We start from the raw sequence: 16,601 nt of genomic DNA on the forward strand, positions 1-16,601 counted from the left end.
TCTGAACCCCGCTAGAATGAAGTACTCCTGGTGGGTGGGAGATTCAATCGGGACCGGCAAGTTCTCGATAACGACATTTAAAATACATTAAAAATACATTAAAAAGAGATTCAAATGACTCACCTGTCTTGCCACCAGTTTCCAACGTGGTCTGGTCTCTGACTGTTCTCTGGCTCTGGGAGATATGCATGCATTCCCGCATTTCCCGCATCTCCCACCCCGACCCGCCAGAAAAGTTGCGGGTCGGGATGGGAAAATTGTCCCCATAGTTCTAAGTCAGGATGGTGTGTGGCATGGAGGAGAACTTGCAAATGGTATCTTCCAGTGCTTCTGCTGCCTTTGTCCTTTCTAAGTGGTAGAGGTTGAGGGTTAGGAAGGAGCTGTCGAAGAAACCTTGGTGAATTGCTATAGTGCATCTTGTCGGTGGCACACACTGCTGCGGTTGTGTGTTAGTGGTGGAGGGAGTGAATGGTTAAGGTGGTGGATGGGATGCCAATCAAACAGGCTGCTTTGTCCTGGCTGGTGTCCAGCTTCTTGAGTGTTGTTGGAGCTGTCCTCATCCAAGCAAGTGGAGAATATCGCATCACCTTCTTGACTTGTGTGTTTTAGATTTTGGTGAGTCAGAAGGTGAGTTACTTGTGACACAATTCACAGCCCCTTACCTGTTCTTGCAGCCACAGTATGTACATGGCTGGTCCCGTTCACTTTATGGTCAATGGTAACTCCCTGGATATTGTTATGTGGGGTTCAGCAATGGTAATGCCATTGAATGTCAAGGGAAGATGGTTAATTCTTTCTTGTTGGAGATGGCCATTGCCTGGCACTTGTGTGGCCCAAATGTTATTTGCCACTTGTCAGCCAAAGCCTGAGAGTTGTCCAGGTCTTGCTGAATATAGAGATGGACTGCTGCAATATCTCAGGAGTCGTGAATGGTACTAAACATTGTGCACTCATCCACGATGGAGTGAAGATCAATGATTAATCAACTGATGATGGTTAGGCCTAGGGCAGTACTCTGAGGAACTCCTGCAATGATGGCCTTGGACTGATTGACTTCCAACAACCACAACTAACTTCCATTGTTCTAGGTATGAATCCAACCAGCGAAGAGCTTTCCCCCGATTCCTATTTACTCCAGTTTTATTAAGGCTCCTCGAGACCACACTCGGTGAAATGCTGCCTTAATGTCAAGGACAATCACTCTCACCTTACCTCAGGAGTTAAGCTCTTTTGCCTGTGTTTGAACCAAGGCTGTAATGAGGTCAGGAGGTGAGTAGTCCTGGCAATGTATGCCTCCATCTCACCACTGGTGACCAGGTTCAGACCATTCAATATCTCTGCTAAATAGTAGACAGAAGAATATTATAAAAACGTGTTAGTCATTCATTGAATAATATTGTCAGCTGCAATCTCTCGGCACAAAAACCAAACTGCTTTATTCCCCTTTTATTAAAATTACTTTTTGTTGCACTTTAAATTTATAAATGACAGATTCTTGTGGATATTTAAACAATGGCATTTTGTTTCATTCAACCGCATACAATTAATATATTACTTAGGAATAATAATCCTTATAATTATAACGTATGTGCTCAGTTGGTTGAATCAAACGTTGCCACTTCCACATGCTTTCTTTATGAAATCAAATATAGTTAGTAAATATGCAAGATGTGCAGGTTGGGTTGATTGGCCATGCTAAAATTGCCCCTTGGTGTCCTGGGATGCGTAGGTTAGAGGGATTAGTGGGTAAATATCTGGGGGTAGGGCCTGGGTGGGATTGTGGTCGGTGCAGACTCGATGGGCCGAATGGCCTCCTTCTGCACTGTAGGGTTTCTATGTTTCTATGTTAAGTCTTTGACTCATCATTCTGATCTGAGCTGAACGCATTTCCTTCTAAAATCAATCTCATAGACTTCAGGTTTAATTTCTTACAGAAACTGTGTACCGTTGGAGGTCTTGGTGATGGATTTTACATTTTCCAATGTTATTAGCTGTTAGCTTGTTGTTACAATAATACAGAAAAATCATTTTTTATACTTTGTCAAATTGTCCTCTCATAAATATGAATATTTATGCACCTTATGTTTGCTCTTTTACTATTTAGTGGCTCAGCAGATTTTGTTGAGCCCCTGCCCTGAAAGCGCACCTTTTTTCAGAGTGCAAAATCTAGAACATTCGTTGAGTGTTTGCAAATGGGGGCAAAACTTGTTATCCCCAAAATTCTGCACTTTAAGGCAGAAATGCACATAACTAGTATCTTTGGAATGGGTAAATTACCTGCAGGGTTTGTCAAACTAGATGTGGTTGAGTTCACTGATTTTGAATGCCCACAAATGTCTAAAACATTGGGCTGTATTTTGCAGTGAACAGCAAAGCAACAGCACTTGTTGCTGACCTCAAAGAAAGCTGTCCACACGATCATAATAAAAATTCCCATTTTCCCAAAGGAAGTTTAAATCTGGTGTCAAATCAAGTGGATCTCCACTGCATGCAGCAGCTGATGGAAGCAAGCAGCCAATCGCATTAAATGTTCACCACACGTTTTCTTTGCTTCATGTACTATGCCCCTGAAGAGTCAAAAATAATCTACTCAGTTTGGAACCATTACTTACTGAGAGTAACTTAATATTGTAAAAGTAAAATAATTATCTACACAGCTTGAAAAGAGTCTGAGGACTCCTTTCTCAGAATAACTCCTCATTGAAATATATTCAAGGTTGCCAGAGAGTGTGCAGAGCAAGCTGCTCTAGTAGTAATGTACTGCAATAGTGTAACATTAAGTAAATAGGTGTCAAGGTCTCTTGTGGCTGTGTCAGTGCCACTACTCATGGTTATTTCTGTTTTCCTGTTTATCCTTTCAACCATTTTGTCATGAGCAGGCAGACCATAGAGAAGGCTATACGGGATTAAATGTTTTTATTCATGTTCTTCAAAGAACATTCATTGATATAAAATTTAAAAATTATCATGTTAATTCACTCGATAAAGCACAGTATACTTATAATCGTAAAACACCAACCCCAGTTTCTGCCATTTTCCATAGATTTGTTAAGCCAATATGTGATAAGCGGGAGTCACATAAAACATTTCTTAATGGAGCCTCAGTAAGCAAATCAAACATCAGTTATGATGTGTGTCATTGGGAAAATGCTGGAATTCATTATAAGAACGTAGTAGCAAGACATTTAGAAAATCATGTTACAATCAAGCAAAATCAACATGGTTCGTGAATGGGAAATTATGTTTATTAGAGTTCTTTGATGACTTAACAAGCAGGATGGATAAAGGGGGACCAGTAGATGTAGTGTATTTGGATTTCCAAAAGACATTTAATATGGTATCATACAAAAGGGTACTGCACAAGGTAAGAACTCATGGTGTTGGGTGATTGATTAACAGGAAACAGAAAGTCAGGATATATGGGTCATTTTCAGGTTAGTAAACTGCAACTATTAGGGTGCCACAAGGATCAGTGTTGCAGCCTCAACTATTTAGAATGTATAGAAGTGATTTGGATGAAGACATCAAGTGTAACGTAGTTAAATTTAGTTGAACTAAAATTAGTTTAAATTATTTTGACAGGGAGAGCATCCCTATTCTGTTAGCACAATAGGGATGCAATATAATGCAGTAAAACAATCGAGTCAGAGGAAGTATAACTGTATTAAGTTTCAAGGGAATAAGGCAAGGCTGAATGACCTCTACTTTAATGCCAGTAGTATTACAGGTAAAACAGATGAGTTAAGGACAAGGATTGACATGTGGAATTATGATATAGTAGCCATCACAGAGAAGTGGTTGAGGGAGGGGCAGGATTGATAGCTCAACATTCTGGCATATAGAATCTTCAGGGGAGACGGGAGGGGGTAAAAGAGGAGGAGGCATTGCATGATTAGTTAAGGAGTTAGTTACTGCAGTAAGGAGAGGTGCTATCTTGGAGGGGCATCAAATTAAGCTTGTGGGTAGAGCTTAGGAATTAAAAAAGGGTAGCCCTGTTGCTAGATGTTTATTATTGACCTCCAGATAGCGGGAAATTGAAGAGCTAATATGTGCAAAATTTGGAGAAGTGTGCACAAACAATAACAAGAGAGTAATTATATCAGGTGATTTCAACGTTCCTAACATTAATTGGGATAGACATGACGTTATGGGCTGGATAGTGTGGATTTCTTGAAACGTGAACAGGAGAACATTTTAGATCAACTTGTAGAGAGTCCAACAAAGGGACGGCGTGGTGCTGGACCTAATTCTGGAGAATGAAACCTTACAGCTGGTTGAGGTGGCGGTGGAGGAGCATTTTAGTGATAGCGACCACAACACGGTACAATTTAAGCTTGTTATGGACAATGATGTATACAAGTTGCAAAAAAACAGTTTTGGATTGGGGAGAGCGGATTTTAGTAAAATAAGCCAGTATCTGGCCAAGGTAGACTGGGAACAGCTGCTTGTGGGGAGATCTGCAGAAGAGCAATAGGGGCGTTCAAAAAGAAATGGGGAGTGTACAAGCCCAGCATGTTCCCTCTAGAGTGATAGGAAGGAGCAACAAGCCCAATGAATCATGGATGACCAGCGATATTCACGATGTGATGAAAAGGAAAAGAGAGACTTTTAGCAGGTACAGGGGAACAAATCAGCACAGGCATTAGTGGAGTACAGAAAGTGCAAGGTGGGGCTTAAGAAAGCAATTAGGAAACCAAAGTGGGGGGGGGGGATACGCGAAGGTTCTGGCTGGTAAAAAGTAGGAAAATCCTAAGATATTCTATAAATATATCAATAGGAAGAGGATAACCAGGGAAAGAGTAGGGTCCATTAGGGACCGGGGGAAATCTGTGGGTGGAGTCAGAGGACATTGGTAGAGTATTGAACAAATACTCCGCATCCGTCTTCACCAAGAGAATGCAGATGAAGGTATGGAATTCAGGGAGAGAATTCTCCCTGAAGAGAGACTGCGAGGTTGTTGAGAAAATTGACATAGGAAGTGACATGGTATTGGAGGTGTTGGCAGGCTTATAAATGGACAAATCTTGAGGTCTGGATGAATTGTGTCCCAGGCTACTGAGGGAGGCAAGGGAGGAGACTGCAGGGGCTTTGAACCAAATTTTTAATTCCTCTCTGGCCATGGGGGAGGCCACAGTAAGAAGTCTCACAACACCAGGTTAAAGTCCAACAGGTTTATTTGGTAGCAAATACCATAAGCTTTCGGAGCACTGCTCCTTCGTCAGATGGAGTGGAAATTTCCACTCCATCTGACAAAGGAGCAGTGCTCCGAAAGCTTATGGTATTTGCTACCAAATAAACCTGTTGGACTTTAACCTGGTGTTGTGAGACTTCTTACTGTGTTCACCCCAGTCCAACGCCAGCATCTCCACATCATGGGGGAGGTACCAGAGGATTGGAGAGCAGCTAATGTGGTTCCGCTATTTAAGAAGTGTTGTCGAGATAAACCAGGGCACTACATTCAAGTGAGTCTCACGTCTATAGTAGGGAAACTATTGGAGAAAGTTCTGAAGGAGAGCATCTATCTTCACTTGGAGAGGCAAGGTTTGATCAGAGATAGTCAGCATGGCATTGTCAGAGTGAGGTGATGCCTAACAAATTTGATTGAATGTTTTGAGGAGGTGACCAGATGAGGATAGTGCAGTTGATGTAGTTTATATGGATTTCAGTAAAGCCTTTGAAAGGTCCCACAGGGGAGACTTATAAAGAAGGCTAATGCACATGGGATAAGGGTAATTTGAGAAGGTGGATTCACAATTGGCTTTTGGGAAGGAGACAGGATGCTGGCAGAAGGCTACTTTAGTCCAAAGATGTGCGGGTTAGGTTGATTGGCCAGGTTAAAAATTGCCCCTTAGAGTCCTGGGATGCGTAGGTTAGAGGGATTAGTGGGTAAAATATGTGGGGATAGGGGAATAGGGCCTGGGTGGGATTGTGGTCGGTGCAGACTCGATGGGCCGAATGGCCTCCTTCTGCACTGTAGGGTTTCTATGATTCTTCTATGATTCTAGTGACTGGAAGCCAGTGTCCAGTGGCATACCACAGGGATCTGTACTGGGTTCCCTATTATTTGTAATTTATATAAATGACATAGATGACTATATAGGAGTAGAATTAGTAAGTTTGTGGATGGCACAAAGATTAGCCATGTGGTTAATGGTGAGGTTGAACATCTTGGGCTACAGGAAGATGTAGACAGGATGGTGTAATGGGCAGATAAGTGGCAGATGGAATTTAACCTTGAAAAGTGTGGGGTGATATACTTTGCAAGGAGTAATTTGATAAAGTATTCAATGAACGTCATGACACTGGGAAGTTCTGAGGAACAAGAGGACCTTCGTGTGTTTGTCCTTAGATCTCTGAAAGTGGAAGGCGATGTTAGTAGGATGGTGAAGAAAGCACATAGGACACTTGCCTTTATCAATCGAGGCATAGAATACAAAAGCTGTGAGGTCATGTTGGAGTTGTATAGAACTTTAGTGAGGCCATAGCTAGAGTACTGTGTGTGGTTTGATCGCTGCATTGTAGGAAGGATGTGATTGCACTGATGGCCGACCTGATTGAGGGGTACAAAATTATGAGGGGAATGCACATGGTGGATAGAGAGCAGTTGTTCCCCTTAGTTGAAAGGTGAGTCACGAGGGGACACAAGTTCAGGGTGAAGAACAGAAGGTTTGGGAGGGATGTGAGGAAAAATGTTTTTTACCCAGAGGGTGGTGATGGTCTGGAATATGCTGTCTGGGAGGGTGCTTTAGGCAGGTTTCCTCACATCCTTTAAAAAGTACATGCATGAGCAGTTGGCATGGCATAACATTCAAGGCTGTGAGCCAAGTGCTGGTAAATGGAATTAGGTAGGTAGGACAGGTGTTTTTCACGTGTTGGTGCAGACTTGATGGGCCAAAGGGCCTCTTCTGCACTATGTGATTCTGTGATTCGATAAATTTGCTGATTATGAGGAGAGCACAGGCAAGAATTTTATTTTTATTGGAGAAGGCACATGCCTGAAAAGATGTTGGGCCGGCATCCTGATGCCATCACACACTCGCGCAATATTTTGGTCAGTGGAAATGAACGGGAATCAGTTACATGCCAATTGACAATTAAGCAGTCAATTAAGGGGATTAAAAGTCCAATTGACTGGAATTTTACGTTGCCTGTGCGATTTATAGATTGGTGCACAGGAAACAAGGACATTTTTTCACTTTGCTCATCCAAGGGCAAGATAAAAGGGGGCAGGAGCATTGGCTGTGTGAGTTGTGAGGAGTCCAGTTTTGCTGTATTGTTACTGTTGAGATTTCAGATTTCTTCTCCTATTTGCTGGAAAAAAAAGCAGGGGATCTGTAAGCAACTCTTTGAGCTGCTGGCTGACGACAGATCCCTGGTCTCAGATCCAGAGTATATCTGTGACCAGGCCGAGCCTATTGAGATGTCCTCTTCTCTTTGGATCTCACATGGGATCTGTATTGTCTGCCTGAGAGACAAATGGGGCATCGGTTTTTAAAATTGAAATATCTGTTGGCAATATGTCTTTCATATTGGCCATTTTAATTTAGATGCCAGTAGCAATGTGAAATAGATCTATAAATCTATTTTCAGATTTAGCAGACTGCACTGTAAATAGACTTCACTACCTGATCCGGCCGTTTTTGTCATGTACTCTTGCTTTTTATCAATAGCAATATGACATTTCACCTTAGATCTAATCCCATATGCTCCCGCTGAATCCATGTGGTCACCTTCCTATAATCCTACACCACAGCCATGAGGACCTGCTCTTTCAAAAAAATGCCCTGTAAATGGGGAGCAGCAATTGAAAGAGGCATTGTCTTTCAACCTACTGATTTTAAAGAAGAGCCAGGGAGTTTCCCCTATTGTCCTGGTCAAATTTATCCCTCAACCAACAACACAAAAAATTAATATCTGGTTATTGTTAGGGTTAGGCTGTTTCCTTCCTGTGTGTAAAGATGGCAGCTGTATTTCCTACAGTGACTACGCTTAATTAGTTTAAAGTGCTTTCGGAAATCTTGAGGTTGTGAAAGGTGCTATGTAAATGCAAGTCTTTTCTAGTCCAAGGCAATCTGTAGAATCTAGTGTAGGTGATGAAGTGACAATTTATCTGCTTTGGTATGTTACTTAGGTGCAAGCATGTTACAAGTTTTGAGACTATACATGAATCGGTGGCTGATAATTACCTGGCATATTGATGCAACCAGACATTTTTAACTGTCATTGAAACATTATAAAATAGCAAAAACAGTAATTTATATCAAATCCAAAAGTTGTTGATGCCTAATAACAAAACTAATCATCATGCTTTGTATTTTCTGTTGTATGTTTCACATATTATAATCTTTGCAATTTGGATTCCGGTAGCTAGATCTATACATTTGCCCCCAGATTTAACAGCACAAACACTGGAGCTGGTACATGAATGCTAGACCTTGGAATCAAAATTTAAAAATTGGCTGCTTATTTGGTTAGTGATCTTTTCATCTCTGACTTAGAAATATTTGGGTTCAAGCCTCTCTCCAGAATTTGAGCACATGATTTAAGTTCACACTTCAGTGCAGCATTTTCTGGGTGCCATCTTGCAGGTGAGATGTTAAACTGAAGTCTGCCTTTGCCAAATATATGACACTTTTTGAAGAAGAACAGGAACAGTTTCCTGACTAACATATATCATGCAACTAACATTGCCAAAATATTATTTACTTCATTTTCATTTGGATGAATTTACTGAGAGTAAATTGACTCGTGTGTTTCCCTATAAAATTCATTGGTGTGAAGCACTTTGTGAAATCCTGAGGACTTGAAAGGGACTCTATCAATGTGGAGTTTTTTTCGTTCTTTCTTAAAAACTGGGTGCTTGCAATTGGTTAAAACATTATCCTTGCATCTCTGAAATCTGCATTTACATCTAACAAAGAAGAATGGAATGAAAATTTATTCTCTCTGCCAATCCTAATTAAATGCATTCGAGCTGGCCCAACCCTGTTCCTGGTGCACGTTAGTGCGCTGCGCAAAATTGTCCTTTACTCTACATGTATTGGCGCTGAATGTTCTCATTCAGGATGGACATTGTGGGAAGTGGAAAATTCATGCTGCTCTTGATGGTGGATGCATTACTCAGATTGGGATTGAGTAGACAGGTTTACTTTGCATCTGCAATAAAAATAGAAAATATTCGAAATACTCATCAGATCAGACAGTATCTATGGAGAGAAACACAGGTTATCGGGCAGGATTCTCCAGCTGTTTGCTGGCAGTGGGATTCTTTGGTCCCGCTGGCAGTGTACCCCCGCCCACAGGTTTCCCAGCGGTGTGGGGTGGGCTCAATGGGAAATTCTCTTGGCAGTGGTGGGACCAGAGATGCCCACCGCCAGTGAACGGCGTGAACATGTGACTGGGAGACCGGAGAATCCCACCCATCATTTCAGGTCGATGACCTTTGCATCTGAATGTTTCTGTGGCTGTTTGAAAGTGCTAGGATTTCTCAAGCTACAATACAATAAACATGGTCAAAATGCTTCTTCTGTGAATCCTTAATTTAAGAATATTTTCGAATGAAGCTTTTAAAAAAAATGCCACCAGTCTGGTACAAATTTGCAAATAGATTAATAGCAGTGTTGCAGGTCCAATTAGGTCAAGACATTTTGCTTACATGCTTGTGACTGCTGGATAAAATCAGGAACTGAAAGTTACTCTCAGTGATAACGACCATGAACCAATCATTGATTGTTGTAAAAACCCGATATCCTTTAAGGAAGGAAATCTGCTGTCCTTACCTGGTCTGGCCTACATGTGACTCCAAATTTCCAGCAATGTGGTTGACTCTCAAGTGCCACTCTGTTCAACAAATGCTGGCCTTTATAGAAATGCCCACAGCCAGTCAGAGAATAAATTTTTAAAATATTTAATTTATCAGATAGGCCTGCTATTTTTTTACCCTGCTGTACAATGTTCTATTGTATGTGGATGAAAACAAACAATTTGATATTCAGCATGCTTAGGAACCCTATCCAAGGAATAAAAATGGTTTTGTGAAAATCCTTTATGACAGCTGCTATCTCTTGAACTTAATGGTACGGCTCATTTCTAAACATATTTTACCGACAATTGAAATAGGATTTGCATCAAATGTATTCTTTAGAATTCTTTGACTGTATTGGAAAACATCAATAACTGGAATGTATTCATTTCAATAATAATAAAAATACAGCAGATGAACTTTTGTATTCTTATAAAGACGACAGACATTGATTCACTTTTTTTCTGTGCTTTGTCAGAACCTGTTCCGATACCTCTGGTCCCAGCAAGAATGGGTGGAAACCTGATAAATATTCAAATTTCCCAGTTTACATCTGATTAGCGGGCTTGAAGTCCGATTCAATTCCCTCCCGTTATTCACCTGTGTCCCCAGTGGGACCCCACTCACTCAACACCACTCCCCCTCAAACCCTCACTCAGCTCTCCCCACTCAGATCCCTTCCGCCTCAGATTCCCCAATCAGAGCCCCACCTAGCTGCCCTCCCTTTATAGCCCCAATCAGGCCATGCCCCTTGGCAGTACCAATGGTGCAACGCCCCCTGACATTGACACTCCGACCTGGCAGCTAGAGCCCTGAGGGGGGTCAAGGAGGTAGGTTCAATGACTATTTGTCTTATTGCCACTGCCAGGCTGCAGAGGAAGGGTCCCTCAAGGGTCCTGGGGATTGTGGGATGGGGCTGGGGGCAAGGGGTTGACCTTGGCACTCTCCTCTGGAATGGGGGTCTCATGGCTGCCCTTTCTAGCACTGGTGGACCTGAAGATCACCTCTTGGGTGGTCAGGTCAGTGATTGTGGGTGTAGGGGGGGTGGGGTCAGGCTGGCGATCAAGGGCAGTCGGGCCAGTGATAGTGGCGGTGTTAGACTGATGATCGTGTGGGGTATGGCGGAGAGGATCGACCGGGTGGGGGGGCATGGGGGGGATCATGGATGCAGATTAGTCCATGCAGATGGGGGTTTCGCAATAGACCACGGGCCCCCATGGTCACTGGGGGAGGGGGAGGTGGGTGCTTTGTTTGAGGCTGGCTGAGAACAGCAAAGCCTGAGTGACAGGCCTCTGCTGCTAGAGACCTGCACATGCGCAATTTAAGCAAGAGACCGTTCCTGAGGTTTTTTTTAGTCTAAGTTGATAAGATAGCAGATTTGAACTCGCCCAAAAAATGGTTCAGAAAATATCTCGTTTTCTCACCTGATTTAGAATTTGTTTGGTAAGATCATCCCCAAAGTGTTTACATCTAAAACACTAAATGCTTATTACTGAGTCTTGATTATCTTTTTCTGTTCCATGCAAGGTTTATTTTAATATAGTATTTACTGTTTGGCATTCATTGTCTCCCTTCGTTCAAAATTTATGGGCCCTGCCCTCATGTCACTGCATGTATTAACATCAACACCAAATCCAGAACAAAGAAGGAGTTATCCAACAACTCTATTCAATCTGTGTCTAATATTTAGCAGGAATTATTCGGAGTCACCCTTGTGCAACCCTTGAATGTATGTCTTGGTTGCTTGTTTAACATTCACAGTGCCCAATGAAGTATATCCTCAGTGGTTGTGTTTTGGGAGATGAAAGGCTTCCACTGAGAATTTTCAAATAGTCGGAACGAGTGAGCTCAGTCAGCTGTGGGCCTTAAGGACCTGGCCACAGACTGCAGTACTTTGATGTCAGTGAGGCAATCAGTCCAGTCCAGCTGGCTGTGCGGCACTGCCTGACCTGATGGCAGGGTAATAGGCATGTTGGCATTCTGGGTGAAGATGGCAGCTGCCTCACCCATGGGGCCAAGGGCACTCTCCTGGGACTATGAGCCTGCACTCCTGCGGCTTTGTGCAACAGCAAAATGAGAGCAATGTGACCCTGTGGAAGCTCTTGTCAATACTGACTGCTAGAACCAAGATGGCAGCCATTTCAACTTCCACAAGTGAAATGTGAGCTTCATCGTGGTATATGCCACTGTTTTGTTTATGGAGCTGACTACTCGCTCCATTTTGGATAGTAGAGTCATCCCCATGCTCTACCCAATATTAAAGTTAGGCTCTTCTCCTGATGATGGGCTTCTCAGTGCACTTGAAGTCTGCATCTGACCTCTGTACAGCAGAGCTACTAAATAATCACACTTCCCTGTGAGTTGACTCCTGTGGTGTTCTATCTCTCTGCCATAGTTTCTGCACACTTGTGGCTGGCTACTCTCTTCATAAAGGCCCCTTCTCTAACATTCCTTTTTAAGTATATTGTTCTCTGAGTCAGTGATTGTCAGGGTCAGATCAAGAGAAGCTTAATCTGTGTGAAATGAAGGAGAGTGACCATGAGTCAGATTTTAATGTGACAGAAAAACAGAAAGACAAGTGGCTGCTAAAAGAATCTTCCAGCATTGCCATTTTCCAAAGCCATGATTCTTCTTCCTGTGATGGCCATCACCATTTCTTCCACAGAGTGGAGGATGTCCAGCTGGGGGCTGAGCCTCTTCCAGTTGCAGCCTCTGTCACATGCAACATTCTGCAAGAAAGGAAGTCTGAAAGGAAGTGTGTTAGTGACTTTCTTGTGATGTGTTTACAGAATATGAGTCCAATTGAATTTTTAGGCCAATCAACTTTAGTGATATTTGTTGAGGAATAAACGTTGGCCAGAGCTCCACTTATCACCTCTGAAAAGTGCCATGGACTTTTATAACCACCCTGAGAGTGCAGACATCAAAAAGATGATACCCAGCACTGTGTGGGAGTGTCAGCCAAAGTTATTTGCTCAACCCTGTGCACTGAGGTTGGAACCTTCTGACTTAGAGGCAAGAGTGCTACCATTGAGCCATAACAGGCAGCCAATAGAAAGCCCACATTTCTCTGTAATTTATTTGCATATTGTTCATATTTTCTGTTCCTATCTACAACAACATCAGCTTGCACGTATATAATGCTTTCAGTGTTTTAAACCGTCTCACAGGCCTTTATCAAATAGAATTTGACACTGAACCACATAAGGCGATATTAAGGCAGGTGACCAAAGCCTTGATCAAAGAGAGAGGTTTTAAAAAGTGTTTTACTAGAGAGCAAGGTGGAAAGATTTAGGGAGGGAATTACAGAGCTTGTGGCCTAAAGACCTGAAGGCAATACCACCAACGAAGAGCAAAGTAAATTGAGGATGTAAAAAAAGGCCAGAATTAGAAGAGCACAGAGAGTGCAGGGCTGGCAGAGATTTCAAATATTGGATGGGATGATGCCATGGAGGAATTTTAAGACAAAGATGAGTATTTTAGTTAGTACAGACACGATGGCAGGATTTTCCGGCTGCACTCGCCCTGAAACGGGAAAATCCCGCCCGAGGTTAATGGACCTTTCCACGGTCCGCCCCTCACCCGCTACGATTCCTGTGGTGGACGGAACAGGAAAATTTGCCCCGATGGTCAATATGGCCTCCTTCTGCACCATAACAATTTTGTGATTCTGTGATTTTAAAATAATGGAATTGTTGGACTAGCAGCCAACGTAGGACTGTGGGAATAAGGTGATGGGTGAACGGGACTTCCAAGCTTGGATCTTACTATTGCGCTCATTGTGGCTAGGTCAAAATCAAATAATCAGAAATGTCCAAACCTTATAGCTTTCTTCAGATGCTAGTTCTCTCAATGATTAAATTCACCAATTTATTTATGAAATGCGTCAGCGAGGTCCAGAAAAATAATCAATTTTCCTTTGCTGGAAACCACATTTTCTCAATGAAGTACCATTTTCAGAGAAGGCCTGTAAACAATCAACCAAAACGCTGCATGCCTGCCGTTTTGATAGCAAGGCAACAGATACATAAATATATTTTAGGAAAATAACCTTTTTCCTATTCAAACAGCTATATAAAAGAAATAAGCAGATGTGATTGTCATCATTTGTAATGTTGAGTTAGGTGCTATCTATTTAAACTCTCCTACTGGCTATCTGTTTCCTAAATTTATCTCATTGTGTTCTAGAATACTTATAATAACATCATATTCAGACAAATCAAAACAACAATCATTTATTTGGAGCAAAATAAAACAGGTATCATTAGTTATCACCTAGAAATTCAAGAAGTCAATGAAGACAAAACTTAATTCTTACTTGATAATCAGTCCTGTAAGAAAGCAATAATAGAAATTTATGTGTGGCTGATAAATTCTAAATTGTCCTTTTAAATTGAAGTTATAAAAGCTCTTTGGTCCATCAGCTGCACAGTTTTGCTTCTGAAAAGAGTTTAAAATGTATGTGTATGTAGGGGAGTGTGTTTACCACCTTATGCATTCACTCTCACCACAACCAGGTCCACAATGGCATCAGTGTTTACCATGTACAAGATGCATTGCAGATGTGCGCCAAAGCTACTTCAAAAGCGCCTTCCAAGCACATCACCTCTACCACCTAGAAAGACAAACATTGCAGAGCGCTAGGGAGGGTCACCTGCAAGCTTTCCTCCAAGTTACATGCTACCCTGACTTGGAATCTTGGAATGTACTCACAGTCTTTCAGTGTTGTTGGATCTAAACCCTGGAACTCCCTCCTTAAAATCACTATGGGCGTACCTATACCTTATAGACTGCAGCAGTTTACAAACGTGGCTCACAAAAGGGGCAACACAGTGGTTAGCACTACTGCCTCATAGTGCCAGGGACTTGGGTGTGATTCCCTGCTTGGGTCAATGTCTGTGCGGAGTCTGCACATTCTCTCCGTGTCTGCGTGGGTTTCCTCCAGGTGCTCCGGTTTCCTCCCACAGTTTGTGCAGAATGCTAAATTCTCCCTCAGTGTACCCGAACAGGCGCCGAAGTGTGGTGACTAGGGGATTTTTACAGTAACTTCATTGCAGTGTTAATGTAAGCTTACTTGTGACACAGATAAATAAACTCACTAGAACCTTCTCATGTGCTTTTAGGGCAATAGGTAATAAATCCAAGCCCTGCCAATGATGCTCATACCCCATGGCTAAATTAAACAAGATACTGTCGATGTGATGTAATGTCAGTGAATCTAGCTACACACAGTGGATTACTTTTTTTCTCTAATTTCTCCTCCCCAGGTAATTTCCCAACTCCGGATTCTAAGCAGGTCAATGACAGCTGGCTGCAAGTTTGACAGAGACATCTGGTCTAATGAATTGTCTCCAATTCTCAACCTCTGGAAGAAACTTAATCAGGTAAGGTGCTGTCCAAATGAAAATCATTACCTGGGATTTCCTCAGGAGGTTTCCAGCCAGAGTTGGCAAAACCCCAGAAAAACAGCGAAAAAGAACATGTTATTTTTTCAGCAGCATGGTGGCACAGTGGTTAGCACTGCTGCTTCACAGCACCAGGGACCCGGTTTCAATTTCGGCCTCGGGTGACTGTATGTGTGGAGTTTGCACAGCTTCAGGGACCTGGGTTTGATTCGCGCCTCAGGTGCCTGTCTGTGTGGAGTTTGCATGTTCTTCCCGTGTCTGCGTGGGCTTTCACCGAGTGCTCCAGTTTCCTCCTACAGTCCAAAGATGTGTAAGTTAGGTGAATTGGCCACAGTAAATTGCCCCTTAGTTTGTGTGAGAGTGTGCCCTGCGATGGATTGGTGTCCTGTCTTGGGTGTACCCTGCCCTAATGCCCAATGTTTGCCAGGATGGTCTCCAACTCCTAGTAAGCAGTTAAGTGAAGTGAAGTGTTGAGCTACTTGGTGTTGTCGATCTGCATTCATCCAGACGAATGAAGAGTATTGCTTTCCTGATTTATGCCTTGTGGACAGAACCATAGATAACTTGGAAGCAAGTATCAGAGTCCAACCCAACAGAGTACCATTTCACCACCTCACTCAGGGAATTTGAACAAGGGAATTTTAAGGGTTGATTTCTTTCAAAGAGAGGCTTTTTTGCATTTAGCATTCAAATTTACTTTAATTAGAAGTTTATTTCACATTCTGAGTTAGGGATAACCAAGCTGCCTGCTCATGGCAACTGCACAATTAATTAGTGGCTAGTCCAAATTGGTCACCAGGGCCTGACTTGGGTTTTTAGAATGTATGCCAGTAATAATACAGAAGGCTTTCGATTACACATGAAGTAAGTAGCATTGAGCCCAGCTCAATAGAGTACTGTTTTAACAGCATACTTAATTTGGGGAAATAGGTGAGAGAAGGAGTGATGGTATTGTCAACAGAGAATAGGTACCATGAACACAATAGAAATTGACAAATTGCTTGAATGTGTAATTGTTTGATGTCACAGGGAGAATACAAGTGATAGCCAGGCACATTGCCAAATGTAGCCCTAGCCTTGCCTTCGCTGATGCCATTCACTCCTGGTGGCCTGACAACATCCACAGTTGCCAGCTTCATCTTGGTGAGCGCCTGGATCTAGATCTTCACCTGTTTTCTGCTTCTCAATTTTATACTCACTCATTTTTGTTCTGTGCACAGAGAGGGAAAGAATTGGTGCAAGAAAATGGATGAGCATACGTGTGGGGCTTCTTCATACAATTTGCATCCTAAGAATAAGAAGCATTGATTTATGAGCAAGATGTGAAAGTGAAATGGAAAGGAAGGGGCTGAACTTTGAATTGAGAAAGCATGCATCTGAATAACACAATACTT

At 42.4% G+C, this 16,601-nt stretch overlaps 1 protein-coding gene across 2 annotated transcripts in view; it reads left to right on the forward strand.

Moving 5' to 3' along the window:
* Positions 1–16,601, forward strand: part of dync2h1 (dynein cytoplasmic 2 heavy chain 1) — a 524,787-nt gene that overhangs the window by 431,640 nt on the left and 76,546 nt on the right. For both annotated transcript variants that reach the window (XM_078222026.1, XM_078222027.1), the window contains one exon: positions 15,070–15,186. In XM_078222026.1, coding sequence (XP_078078152.1) covers positions 15,070–15,186 — 117 coding nt within the window. The remainder of the gene's footprint in view (positions 1–15,069; positions 15,187–16,601) is intronic.

The sequence above is a fragment of the Mustelus asterias genome, chromosome 10 (genome assembly GCF_964213995.1).
Source record: "Mustelus asterias chromosome 10, sMusAst1.hap1.1, whole genome shotgun sequence".
In the NCBI taxonomy this organism is placed as follows: domain Eukaryota; kingdom Metazoa; phylum Chordata; class Chondrichthyes; order Carcharhiniformes; family Triakidae; genus Mustelus; species Mustelus asterias.